A 16,767-nucleotide genomic window follows, 5' to 3' on the forward strand; every position below is an offset into this window, starting at 1 on the left:
GAACCACCTTATTTTCACATGTAAAATATTCCTTTTGTGAGACAAGTGAGCAAACCAGGAACTTGCACAGGGCCATGTAAACAAGCACACTCGAAGTACGTATATGGGGGGCACATTTATGGGATCAACTCCTAAAAATAATGTTTTAACCATAAACACACTGCAGAGTATGAATAATTAGGTTCCTTAAGGAGAATTATATCTAATATAATTTCTAAAAATCAATTTTGAAGTCCAAGTTACAAATTTCATCTAAAACCTATCTCTTACCAGGTGTTTTTCAGTGTATCAACTTCTTTTAAAAAGTCAAGTGCTAATTATGACAATTTAGAGAAAGTTAGCTACTAGAACAATGTATCTTAATACAATATTTTCCCCAATTTCTTAAAGACAACACAGCAAATACGTGTTAATTCACTATTACTTATAGAAGACAGATTGAAATAAATGAGGGGATCGTGCAGCCATCTATTACACTCGTAATCTTATGAATTCCATGTAGTGAGATCATGAGTTCCTTCACTTTCCCATGCCATTTTTAAATATTTTTCTATATATGCCTTATTAGTAGAAAAAAATAACTGATTTAATCCTTCGCCTAAGGAAAAGCTTTCATGAACTTCAGAGTTTTTCACTAAACTGAAGTCCAAAGGATTATGATTTTAAAAGGTTTTATAAAACCGACTGAGGAAGTAAATTCAAGCTGTTGAAACCTCAAACAATACTTTAAGTCCTACATTCACCCTCAAGCTGCAACTCAATTTGCCATCCAGAATAGCAAAAAAAAAAAAAAAAAAAAAGATTTTCAACTTTTCTTTGAAGCATTTCTAGAGGCAGATGCCCATACTTAAATTTCATTTTAAAAGTACAAACATTTTAAAAAAGGAATTGACAGAATTTTGCAGTTACTTTTATAGTATGCAAATAATTACAAATGACAGTTTTAAACTTAGTATGAATTGTAACATGCTACCAAAATGTCATTCCATTATATGACATAGTAGAGAAACAGCGATTTTTTCCCAATAAGGTCACAGAACGTAAAAAAGGCACAAAGTTGTAACACAGCTAGAATTACAAATAAATGATTATCAAGGGTTTTTGTACTGGTTTCTTATAAGTAGAAAACTCAACAGCAAAAAAAAGATCACCTAACAGTATGTCTGAGAAGTCTGTTGAGACATTTGCTTGGCAGAGCATCTTCAGAATCACCTCCTGATCTGCCCACACATGTTGTGTTCTGAAAAGTTCACCTTATAATCTTCCATGATTTCACTTGGTTTTCAAATTGCTCACCTCTCTCAACAGAAAGTTATGCTTGTCACACTGCACCTCAGACAGTTCAAACTCTGGGACTTATGTGCTTGACATCGACAAGTATTATTTCAAAAAAACAAGGCAAAAATATGTGCAGGTAATTTTTTTTTGCATACTTACATTGTACGCCATTTACTTGCTATGTTTCCTGAATGAATAGAACTTTGCACATCAAGAATCCACGGTTTCTGATTCTACACGTGCCTAAAATTACCCAGCTTTCCACATGATCAAGTTCAAACACTTTGGAAAAAATCAGCTGTAACCTAATTACAAATATCTTTAGCCTCTGCAACTGACAGATTTTGTCTTCTTAAAATGTGCCTATACTTCTAAAAAAACAAAAGCTGCTTGTACTATGCTCTTATTTGTCAGTACCATATATTCCTTACCAGATTTATTTTCGATGTACATTTCACTAACCAATTGGGTAACAGAAAGGATTAACAAAAAGCAAATCTTAGCCCAGTAAGATAAAAAAAGATAAAAATGAAAAACAACTAAGTCAATGTTCAACAGTTCTGTTGAATCATTTGATCATGTCTGACACTGACACAGGTTCCATTTACACTCCCTGAAGGCTCATCACAAGCAAACAACAGGATTTTATACCTGCTCATTTATGTCTAAAGATACAGTGGATCAGACTTCAACAGCACGTGCCCTAGTTTTAACTGGCAACAGACACACCTGAAGTATGAAAGCTTTCCTTAATTATCCAGATTAGAAAAATCGAAAGCAGCAGATGCTCTGAAACACACTAATGACAGAGAAATGAGACAAGCCAGGCCACTACCAGTGCTCACGAGCCCACTTTACCTTTACAGCAGGTCCACACGTCCAAAGCACAGCCTGCACATGGCCTGGCACAACTCACAATACAGCTCATACCCGGCCTCATGCCATGGACAACTCTCCATCAAGAGGCCTGGCCCAGCCCCAGACACGCACCCATCACTCAGTACAAACAGTACTGGGTGATCAACACTGCCTGGGCTGAAACCAGGACACAGGGAGGGCCCACTGCAGTGCTGATTCTCTTTCTTGCACCCACTACATGCACTCAGCTGCACCAAAACCCGTGCGAATTACTCATGGCATGAGCGTGTGCAGCTTGTTGGCTGTGTATTTAAAAAAAAAAATGTTAAAAATCAGACTCCATTATAAAAACTACTTAAGAGGTAGTAAATCTAATTGGAAAAAAAAATTATTAATAATAATCAAAATAATTTCATGAACACTAGTTTACTAAGCAGTGTTTGGAAAGCATGGCACATGTAATTTGTCCTGATAAAATAATGGATTTTTCTAAAATCAGTTTGCCTCGCCAGACTGGAACCAGGCAAATCAAAGAAACAGGAAAACACAATGCAAGAAATCTGGAAAGTAAGGCTTTGGCAATAAATGAAAACACTGATGCTACAAATACAGCTCAACCTGCCACTTTCATTACAGGTACTGTTAGTATAATGTCACTGAACAAATGGCTTCTACTGTGCCATTTAAAGACAACTAGATATCCTGATGCACTTAGAACAGCGAAAGATAAATTTAAACAATTTTCTTTAACCTTCATCAGCTATACAGCTATTGAAGACACCCTGGTGATGGTCTGTAAAAAAAAGATGGACCTGTAAGATTAGTAGAAAATTATGCAATTGCCACTGACAACTCACATTTGATAAAATACCTCAGCATCGTACATCCAGGAAAATCAGGTGCAAAAGCTTTAAAAACAGATAATGTCATGCAAATCATCAGCTAGCCCATGAATAAAGCATAAAGTACTTAAAAGTCTGGATGCTGATTACGAAGACATCATTTGCTTTTCTGAAGGAAGGGGGCTAAAGTCAGAGTGAAATGCCAAATAGACTTTTTTGGATTCGTGAAGCAAAATCAAGTCCTTTATGGAATCAAAGAGAAAAATTGTGCCAGAACATGAAGATTAAAAATGGCTCACAGATTTAGCATTTTTGGTGGATTTTATCTCTCCTTCAAATGAGTTTAATGTGTCCTCAAGGTGAAAATCACCTTATCTGTACTACATTTCAAAAAGTAACTGCACTCAAAATGAAACAAATTAGGGCAAACTCAAGTTATAGTTATAATTTCACACACTTTGATGTATTGGCATATAGTATGCAGCTTTGTTTTTTCAAAATCAGCAGTTTTGATACAGGAATTTGAGAAAAGCAATCAAGATTCCCCCCCAAAAAAATCAAGAATTTTTTGGTATATTTGCAACTCTACTTTCAGACAACACAACCACGTTACCTGCAAATTTTCAAATGGAATGTACAGAGTTGCAATCAAACATTCATCTCAAATTAAAATTTGATCATGTATTTTTACTACGCTTTCTTAGCTGAGGAAAACATCCATCACTCAACAGTCACACCTTGCTCATGTCATCACTCTTTTTTTGTCAGTACACACACTTGTGAACAACTATTTTCCATGATGCAGCATGGCAAGAGACATATTTCATCAAGAATCTCAGTTGACCTCCTTGAGAACTCACTAGGAATGGCAACCACTTCCACTGAACTGATGCACAAGTTTCACAAATCCTAATACTCCACAAGTTTTATGGTTTTCTTGCTCTCTGCTTTTTGTATTTTAATTCAAGTATATTAAAAATAAGTTTTGGTAGTTATAAACACATTATCCACATATTTCACTTGTGGCCCAAGACAATACGTATTCACCCCACGTGGCACAGGCAAGCCAAGAAGCTGGACACCTATGACCAAGTGTAAAGCATGTTCATATAGTGTAAAGCATATCACAAATGACACGTACGGCACATTACACTGCATAGTTCAAGCAGTTATAGCAGCTAAACTAACACATAAACACCTCTTTGAGGCAACACAACATCATTACACTGATGACATGTACCCTTTTTGTTTTCAGTACCCTGTGCTGTCATAGATTCTTTATGTTAGACACCTTGCATTAAAACACAACTATATAGCTTTAATCTCTTAAACAGTAAGAATTACCTTCTGAGGGGTCAAAATCCTCTGTCTGAACTTCTCAATTGTCTCTTGACCCGCAGCTGCCCATGCACTAGCGAATGCCTCAGCTTTGTCTTGGTCCAGGTGGATGCTCTGCAGCTGTTGTTGCAGTGAAGCAGGCTTCAAATTGTGATAAACAGCCTGTTTAAAGGAAAAATAACCACTGTCATCAAAGCACTGTTTCACAAGTTGTGCCAAACCAATTCTACAATACTACAGATGGCCTCCACGTGCACACAAGATTTTTTTACTAGCAGCTCTACAACGGGACTGCAAGCACTATGTTCATCCTAACCATTTCACAGAGGAAATGGAAGAGTGTAACCTTCCCAATCACAACTCAAAATGCAATAATACAGATGATTCAAGATAAACCATGAAAAGTTACACATGCAAACCAAACTCAACACCATACTAGGTACCAAGAAATAGATCCTGTGGTGACATGGCACTCCAGAAGGAACTGAGTCACATAATAGGACTCATTTCAAAAATCCCCCTGTAAAGACTTGGGCCAAAGATCACAGCACTGAGTGGATTTATCACATCCCCTATTATGTACCAGCTTCTGGTAAATGCACAATGGATTGTTAAAAACCATGCTGAAAGCAATGAGTGGCAGAACTTTTAAGCACTGGGAAAAGCATTTAGCAGAAGCCACCTGTTCGGTCAACACTGGAGGACCAATCAATGGACACAGTCCTGCCCAAGCCAGCCCCCTACATACTGCAGAGGGAGATAAGGTCTCTGTGGTACATGTAAAAAGCATGTTGGGAAAAACAGTTTGGATCCTTCCAGCTTCTGGAAAGGGCAAACTTCTCCATGGAACTGTTTTGTTCAGAGACCTGGGTCCACTTGGTGGGTGATGGAGAAAAATGGGGATGTTCAATGTTCACCATAAGGGAATTTGATACTGGGGAGTGCAATCAGTAATTCCATATATTTATGTGTGTGTGTGCATGTGTGTTCAGTGCAGTTCAGTTACTGTTTGTATACATATTAAGCATGACACGGTGATATGGAATAGGGTATGGAATATCATGGCTGTACGATTTCTGTTACTGATGTTTCACATCATAACATCATGCAGTGCACTGGGAGTTAACAAGTTAATGGTCCAGTTCTGTAGACTGTCAATAGCTCCAGGGTACCTCTCAGAGAAGAGAACTACATCTCACAGAATCACAGAATTGTAGGGGCTGGAAGAGGCCTCCAGAGGTCATCTGGTCCAACCCCCAGCAGACTTTCACTGTTCCATTTCTGTTTTCCATTCAGAGGGAGAGCTACAACTGCTCCAGAGTCATGAGACTGTGCCCTTCTTGCTTCTCACTGCAGCGTGCTCCCTAACCATCTCACCTACAGCATTAGAGTAAGGCCTTTTGTTTTGGACACACGCTTTCATTTTATTTGACTCCTTAACCTCAATTTCAACCATATTATATTGTGTTATCTTGCATTACACTATCAGATTTGTAAATTAGTTTTCTCCCTTAGTTAACTGCCAATGGCTTTTTAGGCCCATCTCACCACCTTTTACCTTTTCACCCTTCCCCATCTCCCAGGACATGGGCCCTCCAAACCCATTTAGTCATGGAACCAGGCCAAACTGCACCTCATATAGTCAGCATACCTCCTTATGCTTCCACTGTGGGTAGCGCCCAAGCATTTTAAAGTCTGTTGTGACCATGAAAAAAGAACAACTTCTCCCACTTGATACTGTCAAATTATTAGCAAAGCTAAGCTATCACATATTCTGAATCACATAATATTCTGAAGGGACAGTACTTTGCAGAAAAGGTGAGTTTGCTACTGCGGCCACAGCACTGATTTCATTGATAAACACTCTCTATCATATGGTGCCCACCACTCAAAAAAAAAAAAACAAACAAACACCACGACTCCATCATTCTTCCACGCCTTAAAAAAAAAAAAACTAAACCACATACAGCAAAGACCACACAGTAATCTTATTTTTATAACACACCAGTAGATCACAAGTCTATTATCAAGGCCATGCTTTGAAAGAACAAGCAGCAATTCTAAAAAGAGTAGCTATCAGTGGAAACGCAGAAGAGCCTTTAAACAATATGCATTCCATATAGAAAACTTCTTTGGACTAATTAATTTGTTTTGAGGTTATATTTTTATTTAGAAAGTAAGTCCTAAGACATGCTTTTCTAATTTTTCTACTCATCTCCAGTAACTGCTACACAAATTAAGCAGTCAAGTGAATTAAAACAGAGAGGTTGTTTCCAGGTGAGATGAAAATTCAAAATTCCAGTTTGGATCTGGCCACAGTTTTTAACTGTTCGGTGGATAGGAAATGCAGGCAGGACTATGTGTTCTTTTTGATACTGTGGAATATACTAGGTTAATTAACATTAAATTGACAGGTGCAAGAAAGACACAAGTCACCCAGCACAGCATATCTGATTAACACCAGAGTGTGCTTCCTATGCACAAAAACTTATCGCACCTGCACAGAAATGCAGCAGCAGCAACACTGCAACTGTCAGAGCTGCTGAGCTACCTTGTTTACCATCATTTCCCACCTCAGTGGTGGTTGAGTGTCAACCCAGGGCAGAAGCAGAAAACATCCTCCTCGTACAAGGCACTCAGCTGTACAACATGCAGTCACCCACTCACTCAGATACCAGAGCTATAGCAGGTGTGCCTGTTCACCTGCAAGTAAGAGGAAAAGCTATACCTCACAATTAACAACACTTCCTCAAGTGCAGCAACACTCCCGACAGTCACGCAGAGCTAATTTCCATTGCCTGTATTTACCTTGACTGGAAATTACGCCATAAATGCAATGAGTTCCATATAAATCAGTATACAAGTGGAAAATCATGCCCCCCAAAACATATGTAATATACCACAGACACTTTCCCACAAAATATTTTCTACCTTGACATCTGTATTTTTAAATCTACAGTCTGATAAAAGAAAAGCATTTATCAATTCATAGTGCTAAAAACAACGTACTTGCTCCAAAATAAATGATATGGCTTCAAGAACTAGATGAAGATCTTGCTTTTCCAGTGAAAAAGCTATCTGGAGTTTTTCTTCCTCCTCTTCACTGAAGCTGGTTTCAGCCTGAAACACAAGAATGGTTACTGCTGACTGCTGATTCTGTTCAGCCACCATGTATCTGCCAAAAAAAAGGCTTTCTCATCATTTTTATAAACACTACATTTCTCTAGTTTTCTTAATTGGAAATAAAATAAAGCCCTTTCCATCAGGAAAAAAGAAAACTAATTTATCTCACTGAAATTCAGGTTTAACTTCTTATGAGATACTGCAGCTTCTATCAGGATCACTCGAAATACACCACAAAAAAAAAAAGCTTTCTCTTTATGCTTGAGAGCTGCTAAGAAAACATTTCTCAAAATGTTAAAAAACTGCGTCAGATCATCATGTGCAACAAACTTCCATAAATAAGAAGCACACTGCTTGAATCAGACTCCAAAGAAAACAGGAAGCAAAAGCTGCTGTGTAGTTAATTCTGTAGGCTTCCTCCACTGCAGATTCTTCTTTTGAAAAATGACTGTTCTGTGGTAAAGAAAATAAAGCCTTGAGTCAAAGCACGTTGCTTTGAAAGTTGGATTTAAATATAGCCTATTCTACACCACTTTACTGAAAATTACTGTGAATGTGCTGTACTTTTAAATACAGCAGTCATGATTACTGTAATAAATTAAACAGTACTTTAAACGCACATATAGTCATCCTTTAAAATGCAATTACTATGCTGCAAACATAAGAATGCACCATCTCGACAAGTTAATAGCCCAAAAAAGGAGAGTTCACCAAAAAAAGGCAATTGAGCTGACAGAATAAACAAGATAAGGCAATCACACCAAAACATCAACAATCACAGTGTCTGCAGGAACAGTATCAAAACATAAGTGTTACTTGAACGATCAGCTTTTAGAAGCAGATGCAGAGCTCCAGGCATGTGCCCTGTTAGGAAAGTAAATTAAGTGAAGGGCTCCAAGGCCTTCATCCCCAGGCCAGGTACTTTGGGAAGGCAATGGGAAGATCCACGAGATGGGGCTCATTAAGTCAGCCTACTCGTGTCAAACCTTGCTCCTGTTAAAAGCTATTAATCTGGTACTGAGCACCGAAAAACTTAGTGATGCTTTCTTAACGAGCTAGCATCCACTCAGAATATCTGAGCCAGCTCTCCACAGTAACAGCAGCATCCAAGCCAGCAATTGTGGACAGAGAAACAGAATTAAGTCAAGAAAGAACCCTCGCAGTCCCTGAGCTGCAGCCACAAACAAGCTTTTACTCCTACCTACGCTGCTCCCACCCTGCACTGCCCCAGTGCCAGCCTGCGCGTGAGCATAATGCAAACTTCGTGTTTCAGCAAACACAGAACAAAGGGATATGCAACGCGATCTCAAGACTACAGCTGAAAGAAATCCTCAACAAAAGCACTTGTGTTTAATCATTTCTCTTACAGTTCCACATTTAAATTCCCTTTGATGTTTCGGGACGACGCAGCGATACCAAACTGCTGATTTCATGCCTAACGCACAATGAAAAACAAGCAAACAAGCACATAAATGATCGGCAAAGGTGACAAACACATCGGCAGAACGGTTCCGAGCCGCGCCACCCACCTTCAGATGCAATCTCTGCAGCAGACGGGACAGCAGGCGCGGGAACCGACCCGAATCCACGGCGTTGAGCAGCAGAACGGCCCTGCGAATACTGTGCGGAAGCAGAGGAAGAGGTCAGGCTGCAGCACGCCCCGCCGAGCCGCCCTCACCCCGCAGCGGCGCTCAGGCCGGGGCGGGCTGGGAGCGGGGAGACGCGCTGTCCCCACCGCCGCCTCCACGCGCCTACCTGTCCGTCTGCGGAAGCACGGCCGCCGCCATGGCTGCCGCTGCCGCCCCGCCCCAACGTCAGCAGCGCGGCAGGGCGTGCCGGAAGGCGGCTTGCAGCCTCTTGTGACGGGCAGCTGGGGTTGATGTGCTGTATTTTGTCATGCTGGTTTTTTAATGCTTAAATGCTTGCATCTGGTCACGCGAAGGGAAGAAATCGAGGTTGCGCAGCCTACGCCTGTGGGCATTTGGTCTGATGACTGTAACGTACGTTTCCCGAGTAATTTATCTTAAAGTGTCTTAGGGTTATGAGTAACGTGTTGAAGGAGAAGCTACAGCAGGCGGTACTAAGCAAGAAGTGTGGAGCTGTAGGGAGGGACTGCAATGGTGCTGGTACAAATATTTATCAGGTGAGGAATTATCAGTCTGTATTTCTTCAGCCAGGCTCTAATGCTTTTCCCACAGAAGTTAATCAAATCTGTACGCTGTTCTCCTTTTGATGCATATAGAGTTCTGTTGTGCCTTTATGGGAGATATTAAAAGCCCAGAGAAAATTATCTGGAAAAGAGTTCAAAGCTGGTTGGGTGTTTGTTTTTTGATTTTAACTGTTTTCTGTGCTTGCATAGTTCAGAAGCTGGCAAATTGCAGCATTCTTATCTCAACAAATGCTGGCGTGTACTGAAATAAGTTCAGTGCTGGTGCAAGAGTCATTTTTCTTTAACTGATGCAATAGGATTGAGTGGTGCTGAACATACTGTCAGGTTTTCATGTGGGCAGGAATCTTCTAATGCTTCATTGCAATGTTTGGGACAAATAATCTTCATTTTCTGCCTGTTGGTCTATGGTGATAAAAATCTGTTGTATTGCTAGTGTCCATTTCAGAGATATTAGTATACATATATAATTGCAGGTTGACACTTATGGAGTCCATAAATAAAAGGAGTTTTATAAACAAATGTTGGTTTTGATTTAAAAGAGGGATTTGCAAACAGTGGATAAAAGAAAAATCAGCATCATTTTGCCATTTTCTCAGTACAGAAACAGGCTCACATGGGACCAGTCGTCTAGGTGGTCACCTGCACAGCCCGAACATACAGGTGTCCCAGCATGCTGTGGTGATTTTGACATTTGATTTCAGATAGACTTGGTCTGCCTTCTTCAAAACTCCCGTCTCCTGACTCATTTGGTAAAGCCTTAGACGTTCTTTCACGTCACTGTCATATCCTAAAAGTCTCGGCATTGAATGGCTTGGCTTTTGGGGGGCCAGTTTGAGCTGTATAGATGCAAGGAGACCTGCTGATTTTAGGGGGATTATTTATTTTGTATTTTTTAAATCCTTTTTTAGCAGTGAAAACTTCTTCACTTAAACTATAGACAAATTGTTCAGTAGTGCTTCAGCATCTGACTGACTAGCTTAAAGTCTGGTAGAGTGAAATGAAGACAAATAACAAGGTTTTGCACTTAGCTATCTTTAATTATCTGAGTTTTCAAGTTTGTACCTAGCAGAACATACTCAGTGGAGTCTTTGGAATCAAAAGGATTTCAAATCAAAAGGACCCCCAACCATATAGGAAGTTAGTAGAGGAAAAAACATCTTTACCTTCATGAAAACTTTAGGCAAAAACACCAGGCAGGAGAAAAAAACAGGAAGATAAATTTAATCAGTTTTTAGGCAAGAGGCTAACAGATGATATCTTCACTAGGCTGGGCCCCAGCGAGGGAGCGGACTTCCTTATGTGCGAGGTTTGGCCGTCAAATTGGGCCCTCAGTTGCCCACAGAGGGGAGTCACCTATGGCATCAACACTTCTACAGGCACTTGGGCAGTGGAGGTAGGCAGGGAGGGGATTTGCTCTTTGCTCTACCCTGGTACAGGAAGCCTCCTGTGCAGTGACATCACCCCTCCACTGCAAAATGTGCCTGAGTCAGAGCTAAGAGCCTTGGTACAATTTTACTTAATATGAAATGTTTAAGCGTGCTGATGAGACATCAATAAAGAAGTGCAAGCAACAGTGACAGACATTTCATAATTTGTAAAGCTGAGATCCATTATGATAAAACATGAAGAAGGGAGAGCTTCACTGAGGTACAAACATATCGGAACAAAATCAGGGATCAGTAGGAAATGGGAAAGCATTGATCACATTCCCATCTTCAAGCTCAATTGTATCATAAGCCCACTTCCTATGGCAGCGACATTCTGGCCCACACTTATTTGAGTTGCATTTGGGGCAAGGGTAGAAGCAACCCAGGCAGTTCTCGTCCAGGCAGTCACACAAATCAGCGTTACTCCCAAGCAGCCGGCCGTGACTGTCATACTTACTCAGAGTTCTACAAAAGCAAAGAAACAGTGATTCTTGGAAAGTGCTTTGACATTTTTAAAGCCTAAACCCAGCAAATGTGGAGACCATCTGCCCAAGAACAAATATTTCCTTTTCAACACTTGCAGCTCAGTCAAAATACGTGTTAGATCCTAATTGAAATAGGCATTGTGTGTGCTGAAAAAGTTAAAATCTGAGTCGCACAGAAAAAGTTTATTTTCCCTATGTATCTTTCATATGTAATAAGAAATCTCTGAAAAATATTAATGCTCTTATTCCCTCCATTTATATTCAGTAAACAGCATGAAAACCATTTTTAAAAGCAAAAGTTGTAATAAATTAATACATCTTACTTGGGTTTATTAAAACAGTCTTGTTTCATCTGTGACTTGTGTGCTTTTTTTCTCTGCTTTCTAGTTTCAGGATTGAAGTTAGCTACCTGAGGTCCTGGATTTTGAAAAATTAAGTGTTTTAGTTCCTTCTTAACTTTTTGCTAAAAACAAACAAACAAACAAAAAGAAAAACAAAAAAAGAAAGAAGAGCAAGGTTATAATTTTTGTAACTAGAGAGGGCACTTATTAGCCACCAAATGCCTTCACTGGCTTCCAAATGGCATTAAAATTAGTATCTTTGCTAACTTAACACAGGTAGGAAGATAAGGCAAAGCTCTACATAAAACTAAGATCATGGTTTTAGGACTATTTGTTTGTGTAGCTGTTAACTGACTATTGCCTTGATAGAATGTGGAACCTAATAGGATTCTGGGTATAGATTCTTATTCTGATACAGTGGCATGGTTTGAAAGTTGTCTTGGGGAGACAGAAATCTTGTACTTTTTTCTTCAGTTTATCCATAATATTAAAAAATATGTATAATTATAAACATATTGACTAGATTAGCCCTTATCTTCACTCTTCCCTGAGGTTCATTTAGACATGCTTTGTCTTAGCAGGCTGAGGGCAAGGGAAATATTTGGAGGATCAGCTAGTGCAGGAAGGGAGCACTAGGCAAGTGAGGTCTAAGAGAAAAGCATGGATAAAATTGAAGAAGCTAAACTAAACATCTTTAATAGAGACACACAGCTTCTGAGAAGCAAGAGAAAGGTGTCACTGATGCTGTGTATTTTCTGTTGAATTCTCATAAAAATGTATTGGGCTGTCTCCTGTAGTATTCAACCATTTCTCCTTTGGAGTTGGGGTAGACTTTTGGTGCAGAAAATATACGTCAGCATCATTGCTGTCTGTGATCATAAGTAATGCAATTTCAAGTTGGAAATATAAAACACTGTGGAGATAGCCTCTAAGACTAGATAGACTCTATGAAGATAGATCTAAGAATACTTCTTTATTTCCTCTCTATTTCATTAGAGCTTGCATGTGCTTAGCCCTCTAAATTACTGCCCTGCAAACTCAACTATTTTACAGTTGTTTTAGTGGTATTTTCCTATTGACTCTAGCTTTTAGCTTTTATAATTTTTGAACAAATTGAAGGCAAATGGTAAGGAATTTGGCATTGAAACAGTACTGGAGAAGTCGTACCAGTTGTTCTGCTGTCATTCTGTCTGCAGCAGGACAGACAGATTCTTCTGCAGATGTTTTCTGGGCAGTGCTGCTTTTCTCTTCATTTTCTTCCACGTGGTCATTCATGTCACCTGTATGAAATACACGTGTGTTAGATGCACAGAAGTGTGAGATTCACTGGCCTGTAGGTGAAGTATTTGAGGGCAGTAATACCCACAGTAGACTTTCGTGTGTTCTTCGCCAATATCAAATGCATAACAAATGCCTCATACAAAAAACAAAGGCTGAAGCACCCAAGCTGCTTTGTTTTTAATCATTCACGTAAATGTAAAGAGCATTAATCTCACGTGAAGCAAACGAGCAGTCTGTGGCGTTCAGGGAAGACAGCAGACGCATGCCACTTCGCTTGCCAGCAGGTGACACTGTTGTGCTAGCAGCAGTTCCTCCTGTTAGGCTCCCAAAGCGAGCAGGCCGGCAGGTTGCAGCGCAGGAAAACAGGTGGTTTTCAGCTTACAGCAAATTTCTGGAAGAAAGCTTCTTGGCCTTTATTCTCAGCCCTTAGCTTTGTGGAAGATGTTGCTCAGAAATACAATGTGCAGTTTGTAGATGAAATAAAGTGCCTCGCTCTGCTATCAAAGCACTCATGAGGACTGTGGGTTCTGTGAATCTTTTTTCCAAGCTTTTTTTTTTTTTTTCAAGCTCCTGTCAGGCCAGCTCCTGTCTCTTGCAAAGAAATGGTGGTGGCAGCTGTTCAGGATAGATGATAACTACTTCTTTTTACTCCGTTTGTGAAGACTCTCATTTAAAATGTAATACAACATAAGCAGCTCCAGTGCCTTTAACATTAATGCCAAATGGCATCAGCTTCGTTTTGGTGTTCTTGAAAGCCTTCCTTAGATGTTAACCAGTCACTCCCACTGTCTCTGAAAAGTACTGCAGTAATTTCTGCCTGGTTACCTTTTGCATTAAGATTGTTGCCCAAGCTCTGTCTCAGAGAAGAGCTTTATCTCACCATTGCTGAAGGGCCAGTCCATCTCTGAGAGAAGCAAGAGAAGAGTTCAGGCATTTAGTTCCTCTCTGCAACAAAAGCAAGGTTAGCACTGAGAAGGAAGTGACACTGTAGTTGCAGGAGGGAAGTTTTTTTAATTTTTTTTAATAAGCAAAGCACCTGCCCTTAGTTCCAGAGAGGGTTTCCCTTTCTCTTCTTCAGTGATGTGAAGAATGACACTTCACAACAGAATGCTCTGGAACAAGGCTTAGCCCTGTGACAGAGACATTGTTTTAGGATTAGACAAGTGAAGCCATTAATGGGGGGTCATCATTTTCTATCTGGGGGAACCTGCTTCTCTATTATTTTTTGCTAGAGATCCACGAATAAAACAAGAAAGAATATTCACAGGAGGTTAATACTGCTTTCCGAATGCACTCAGCTTGGACTCCCAATACAGATTTGCTTCCTGCATCTCCTCTTGTGTCCAGTCATCCATCCAATGCTTTATCAGTATGTATGAACGTCATCTTTGCCTGTTAAATTACAGTGTGCAGGGATCAGGAGAAGTATAGCCATCAGCACATACCAATGTAAGCACACAGAATTCACAGTGTCCTTTCGTGTCATAAATATTCGACCTCTTTGGAAGCAGTCCTGGCAGTTATCTGCAGCCAAACGTCCAATATCAGAAGCATATTTAAAATCTTGACAGAAAAGGAAAAAGCCAAACAACATATTTCAAATACTCTTGCATCTCCTCAGTGAAAATGTTCTGCATAGAAAGTGTAGTACATTTCTGTCACTGTATATGTTATAAATGGAAAGTTTTAAAATTTAACCTCCAGGAAAGATATTAAAAGATGAAGTAGAGTGGGACTAGGAAACTCTGTAAGATTCATATACTTGTAGACTGATTTTTCTTCCAGATCATGTCCAGAAGGGGATGAGGAGAAGAGGGAAACCATGAGACATCCACTTTAAAGTCTGCACAGTTTAATTATCAAAAGGAAAGGATGGTTTTACCTGATACAGTGTTTATCCATCTAATATAAGTGAGCGTTTGTTCTACTGCGTCTAGCTGTAAAGATAATCCAGGGGCAATGCATTAAAAACTAGTAATTACCATTAATATTTCATATTAATATGTCTTTAGAGGACAGACATCAGCTGCAATCTTCCTCCCACAGAATCTCTACTCCTCTACACCTTTTAAATGTAGCTAAATCTTCCTGAAAGTGACCATCCATATTTCAAAGCACTGCTGTGACTGAAGCATATGGCTAAGGCACAGCAATTGTAGCATAGACCCTTGGCACAGCTAAAAGCAAAGCTTTTAAAAGCAAATTAGGGGAAGAGGAAAATCAGAGTCTGCATTATATTAAAAGAGACTTGGTCTTATCCAAGTGACAGATGTTTTTATTCAGGGAATAGTTTCAGAAGATGTTGGGATTTGGAAGAAACTGGGTCTGTTTAGGATTTTCATAAGAGAAATATTTTCCTGTATTGCTCTTTCAAGAATTCAATATTCCTATTTATGATCCTCACACTGTCCAAATATTTCAGCTAGTAAAATGTGGTGACCGTCGTTCAGACACTCCAGGCTGCTTGATCTCAACAGCTTAAGCTTGTACATACCCCTGCAGAGTTTGCCAGAGTGATTGCACATTGTTTTCAAGCTGCATATGTTCACTCCTGGATTAGACCAAGACATTTCAGTTGTCACATCTTTCTCACAACATAGTTCTGCACAGATGTTGTGCATTCACACATGCATGTTGAAACCTCTGTAAAAAATCTGGTGACAGCTTAATTAAGAATGTGAATAGATTCATATTCCTCAGAATTAATTATGGGCTGTTCTGTCAAGATGTGGAAATGCCATTAATTAACTGGTGCCTGCCTGCTTTTATAGCCCCATATGTGTTCAGAAGATGTTCTATGTTCAGAAGATGGCCTTTGGTTGAGCAAGAAAACACAGACAAGATAAAGAAATAGGCCTCATCTCTTCCAGATCAGCAAGCTTCCTGAAAAACTCATAAGTGTGGTGAGAGAGTAATGGTCCATCCTGTGAGCAGAGTCCAGAGCACATCTCACCCTTTCCCAATAAAATAAGTCAAATCCTCGTGAGTTTTCCCTTTCGATCCAGGAGTCTTTCTGCCTCCCTTGAAGTGAGGAATCCTGTAGCTGAACTCTAAGAGACGATCATCTGATTGTCCTGCATAGGCAGAACAGATCTGCTGGAATCACCTTCCAAATATCTGGAGTTCTGAAGGGGATACGTTCAGATCAGAGCAGAGAGCGAAAGAGAAATGGGGATACTAAGAATTTTATGTTGTACTTACCAGAGAAAGAGGCTGGCACAGCGTGGGTTTCTTAATGTACAGTTCCTCTGATTGTGAGAGTATGACGTTAGTCCCACAGTGACTGAAACAGAAGACAAATAATCAAAATTACTCTCCCCAGAGAAGCAGGTTGAAGACTGTGCCAGGTAACTATCTTTGAAACAGTACTTGTCAAAAAAAGTGGAAATGGACAACCTAGAAGTCAATCAGGACGAGAGTCCTCATGCATTACCTTCCATTAGTTATATGTGAGTAAAAGAATAAGCTTTTTTTTTTTTAAAAAAAAAAAAAAAAGGATAAGTGAATGACAAAGATTGTAGCTACTATAGCATTTTACAAAAATTAAGATTTTTCTAGAGCAAAGAGGAAGTGTTCTTTTGTACCACTTACCATTTAGACAAAATATTTGGGGTTTTGATAGTC

General features: G+C 39.6%; 2 protein-coding genes across 3 annotated transcripts in view; both read right to left on the minus strand.

The window, feature by feature from the left end:
• COMMD10 (COMM domain containing 10) overlaps nt 1–9,253 on the minus strand; it is a 97,909-nt gene extending 88,656 nt beyond the window's left edge. For both annotated transcript variants that reach the window (XM_042829492.1, XM_042829493.1), the window contains exons 1-4: nt 9,195–9,253; nt 8,969–9,059; nt 7,326–7,436; nt 4,323–4,478 (exon numbers count right to left, since the gene is read on the minus strand). In XM_042829492.1, the coding sequence (XP_042685426.1) occupies nt 4,323–4,478; nt 7,326–7,436; nt 8,969–9,059; nt 9,195–9,226 (390 nt within the window). In that variant the 5' untranslated portion in view covers nt 9,227–9,253. The remainder of the gene's footprint in view (nt 1–4,322; nt 4,479–7,325; nt 7,437–8,968; nt 9,060–9,194) is intronic.
• Nucleotides 9,254–11,278: 2,025 nt separating this feature from the next.
• ARL14EPL (ADP ribosylation factor like GTPase 14 effector protein like) lies at nt 11,279–13,137 on the minus strand. Its single transcript, XM_042829396.1, has 3 exons — nt 13,030–13,137; nt 11,845–11,984; nt 11,279–11,501 (listed from the first exon to the last, which is right to left on the minus strand). Exons 1-3 carry the CDS (start codon nt 13,135–13,137, stop codon nt 11,279–11,281), a joined length of 471 nt encoding a protein of 156 aa, XP_042685330.1.
• Between the last annotated feature and the right edge of the window lie 3,630 nt (nt 13,138–16,767).

This window comes from Centrocercus urophasianus, unplaced genomic scaffold (genome assembly GCF_019232065.1).
Source record: "Centrocercus urophasianus isolate 14NV4802_14NV808 unplaced genomic scaffold, USGS_Curo_1.0 seq_31, whole genome shotgun sequence".
Lineage (NCBI taxonomy): Eukaryota > Metazoa > Chordata > Aves > Galliformes > Phasianidae > Centrocercus > Centrocercus urophasianus.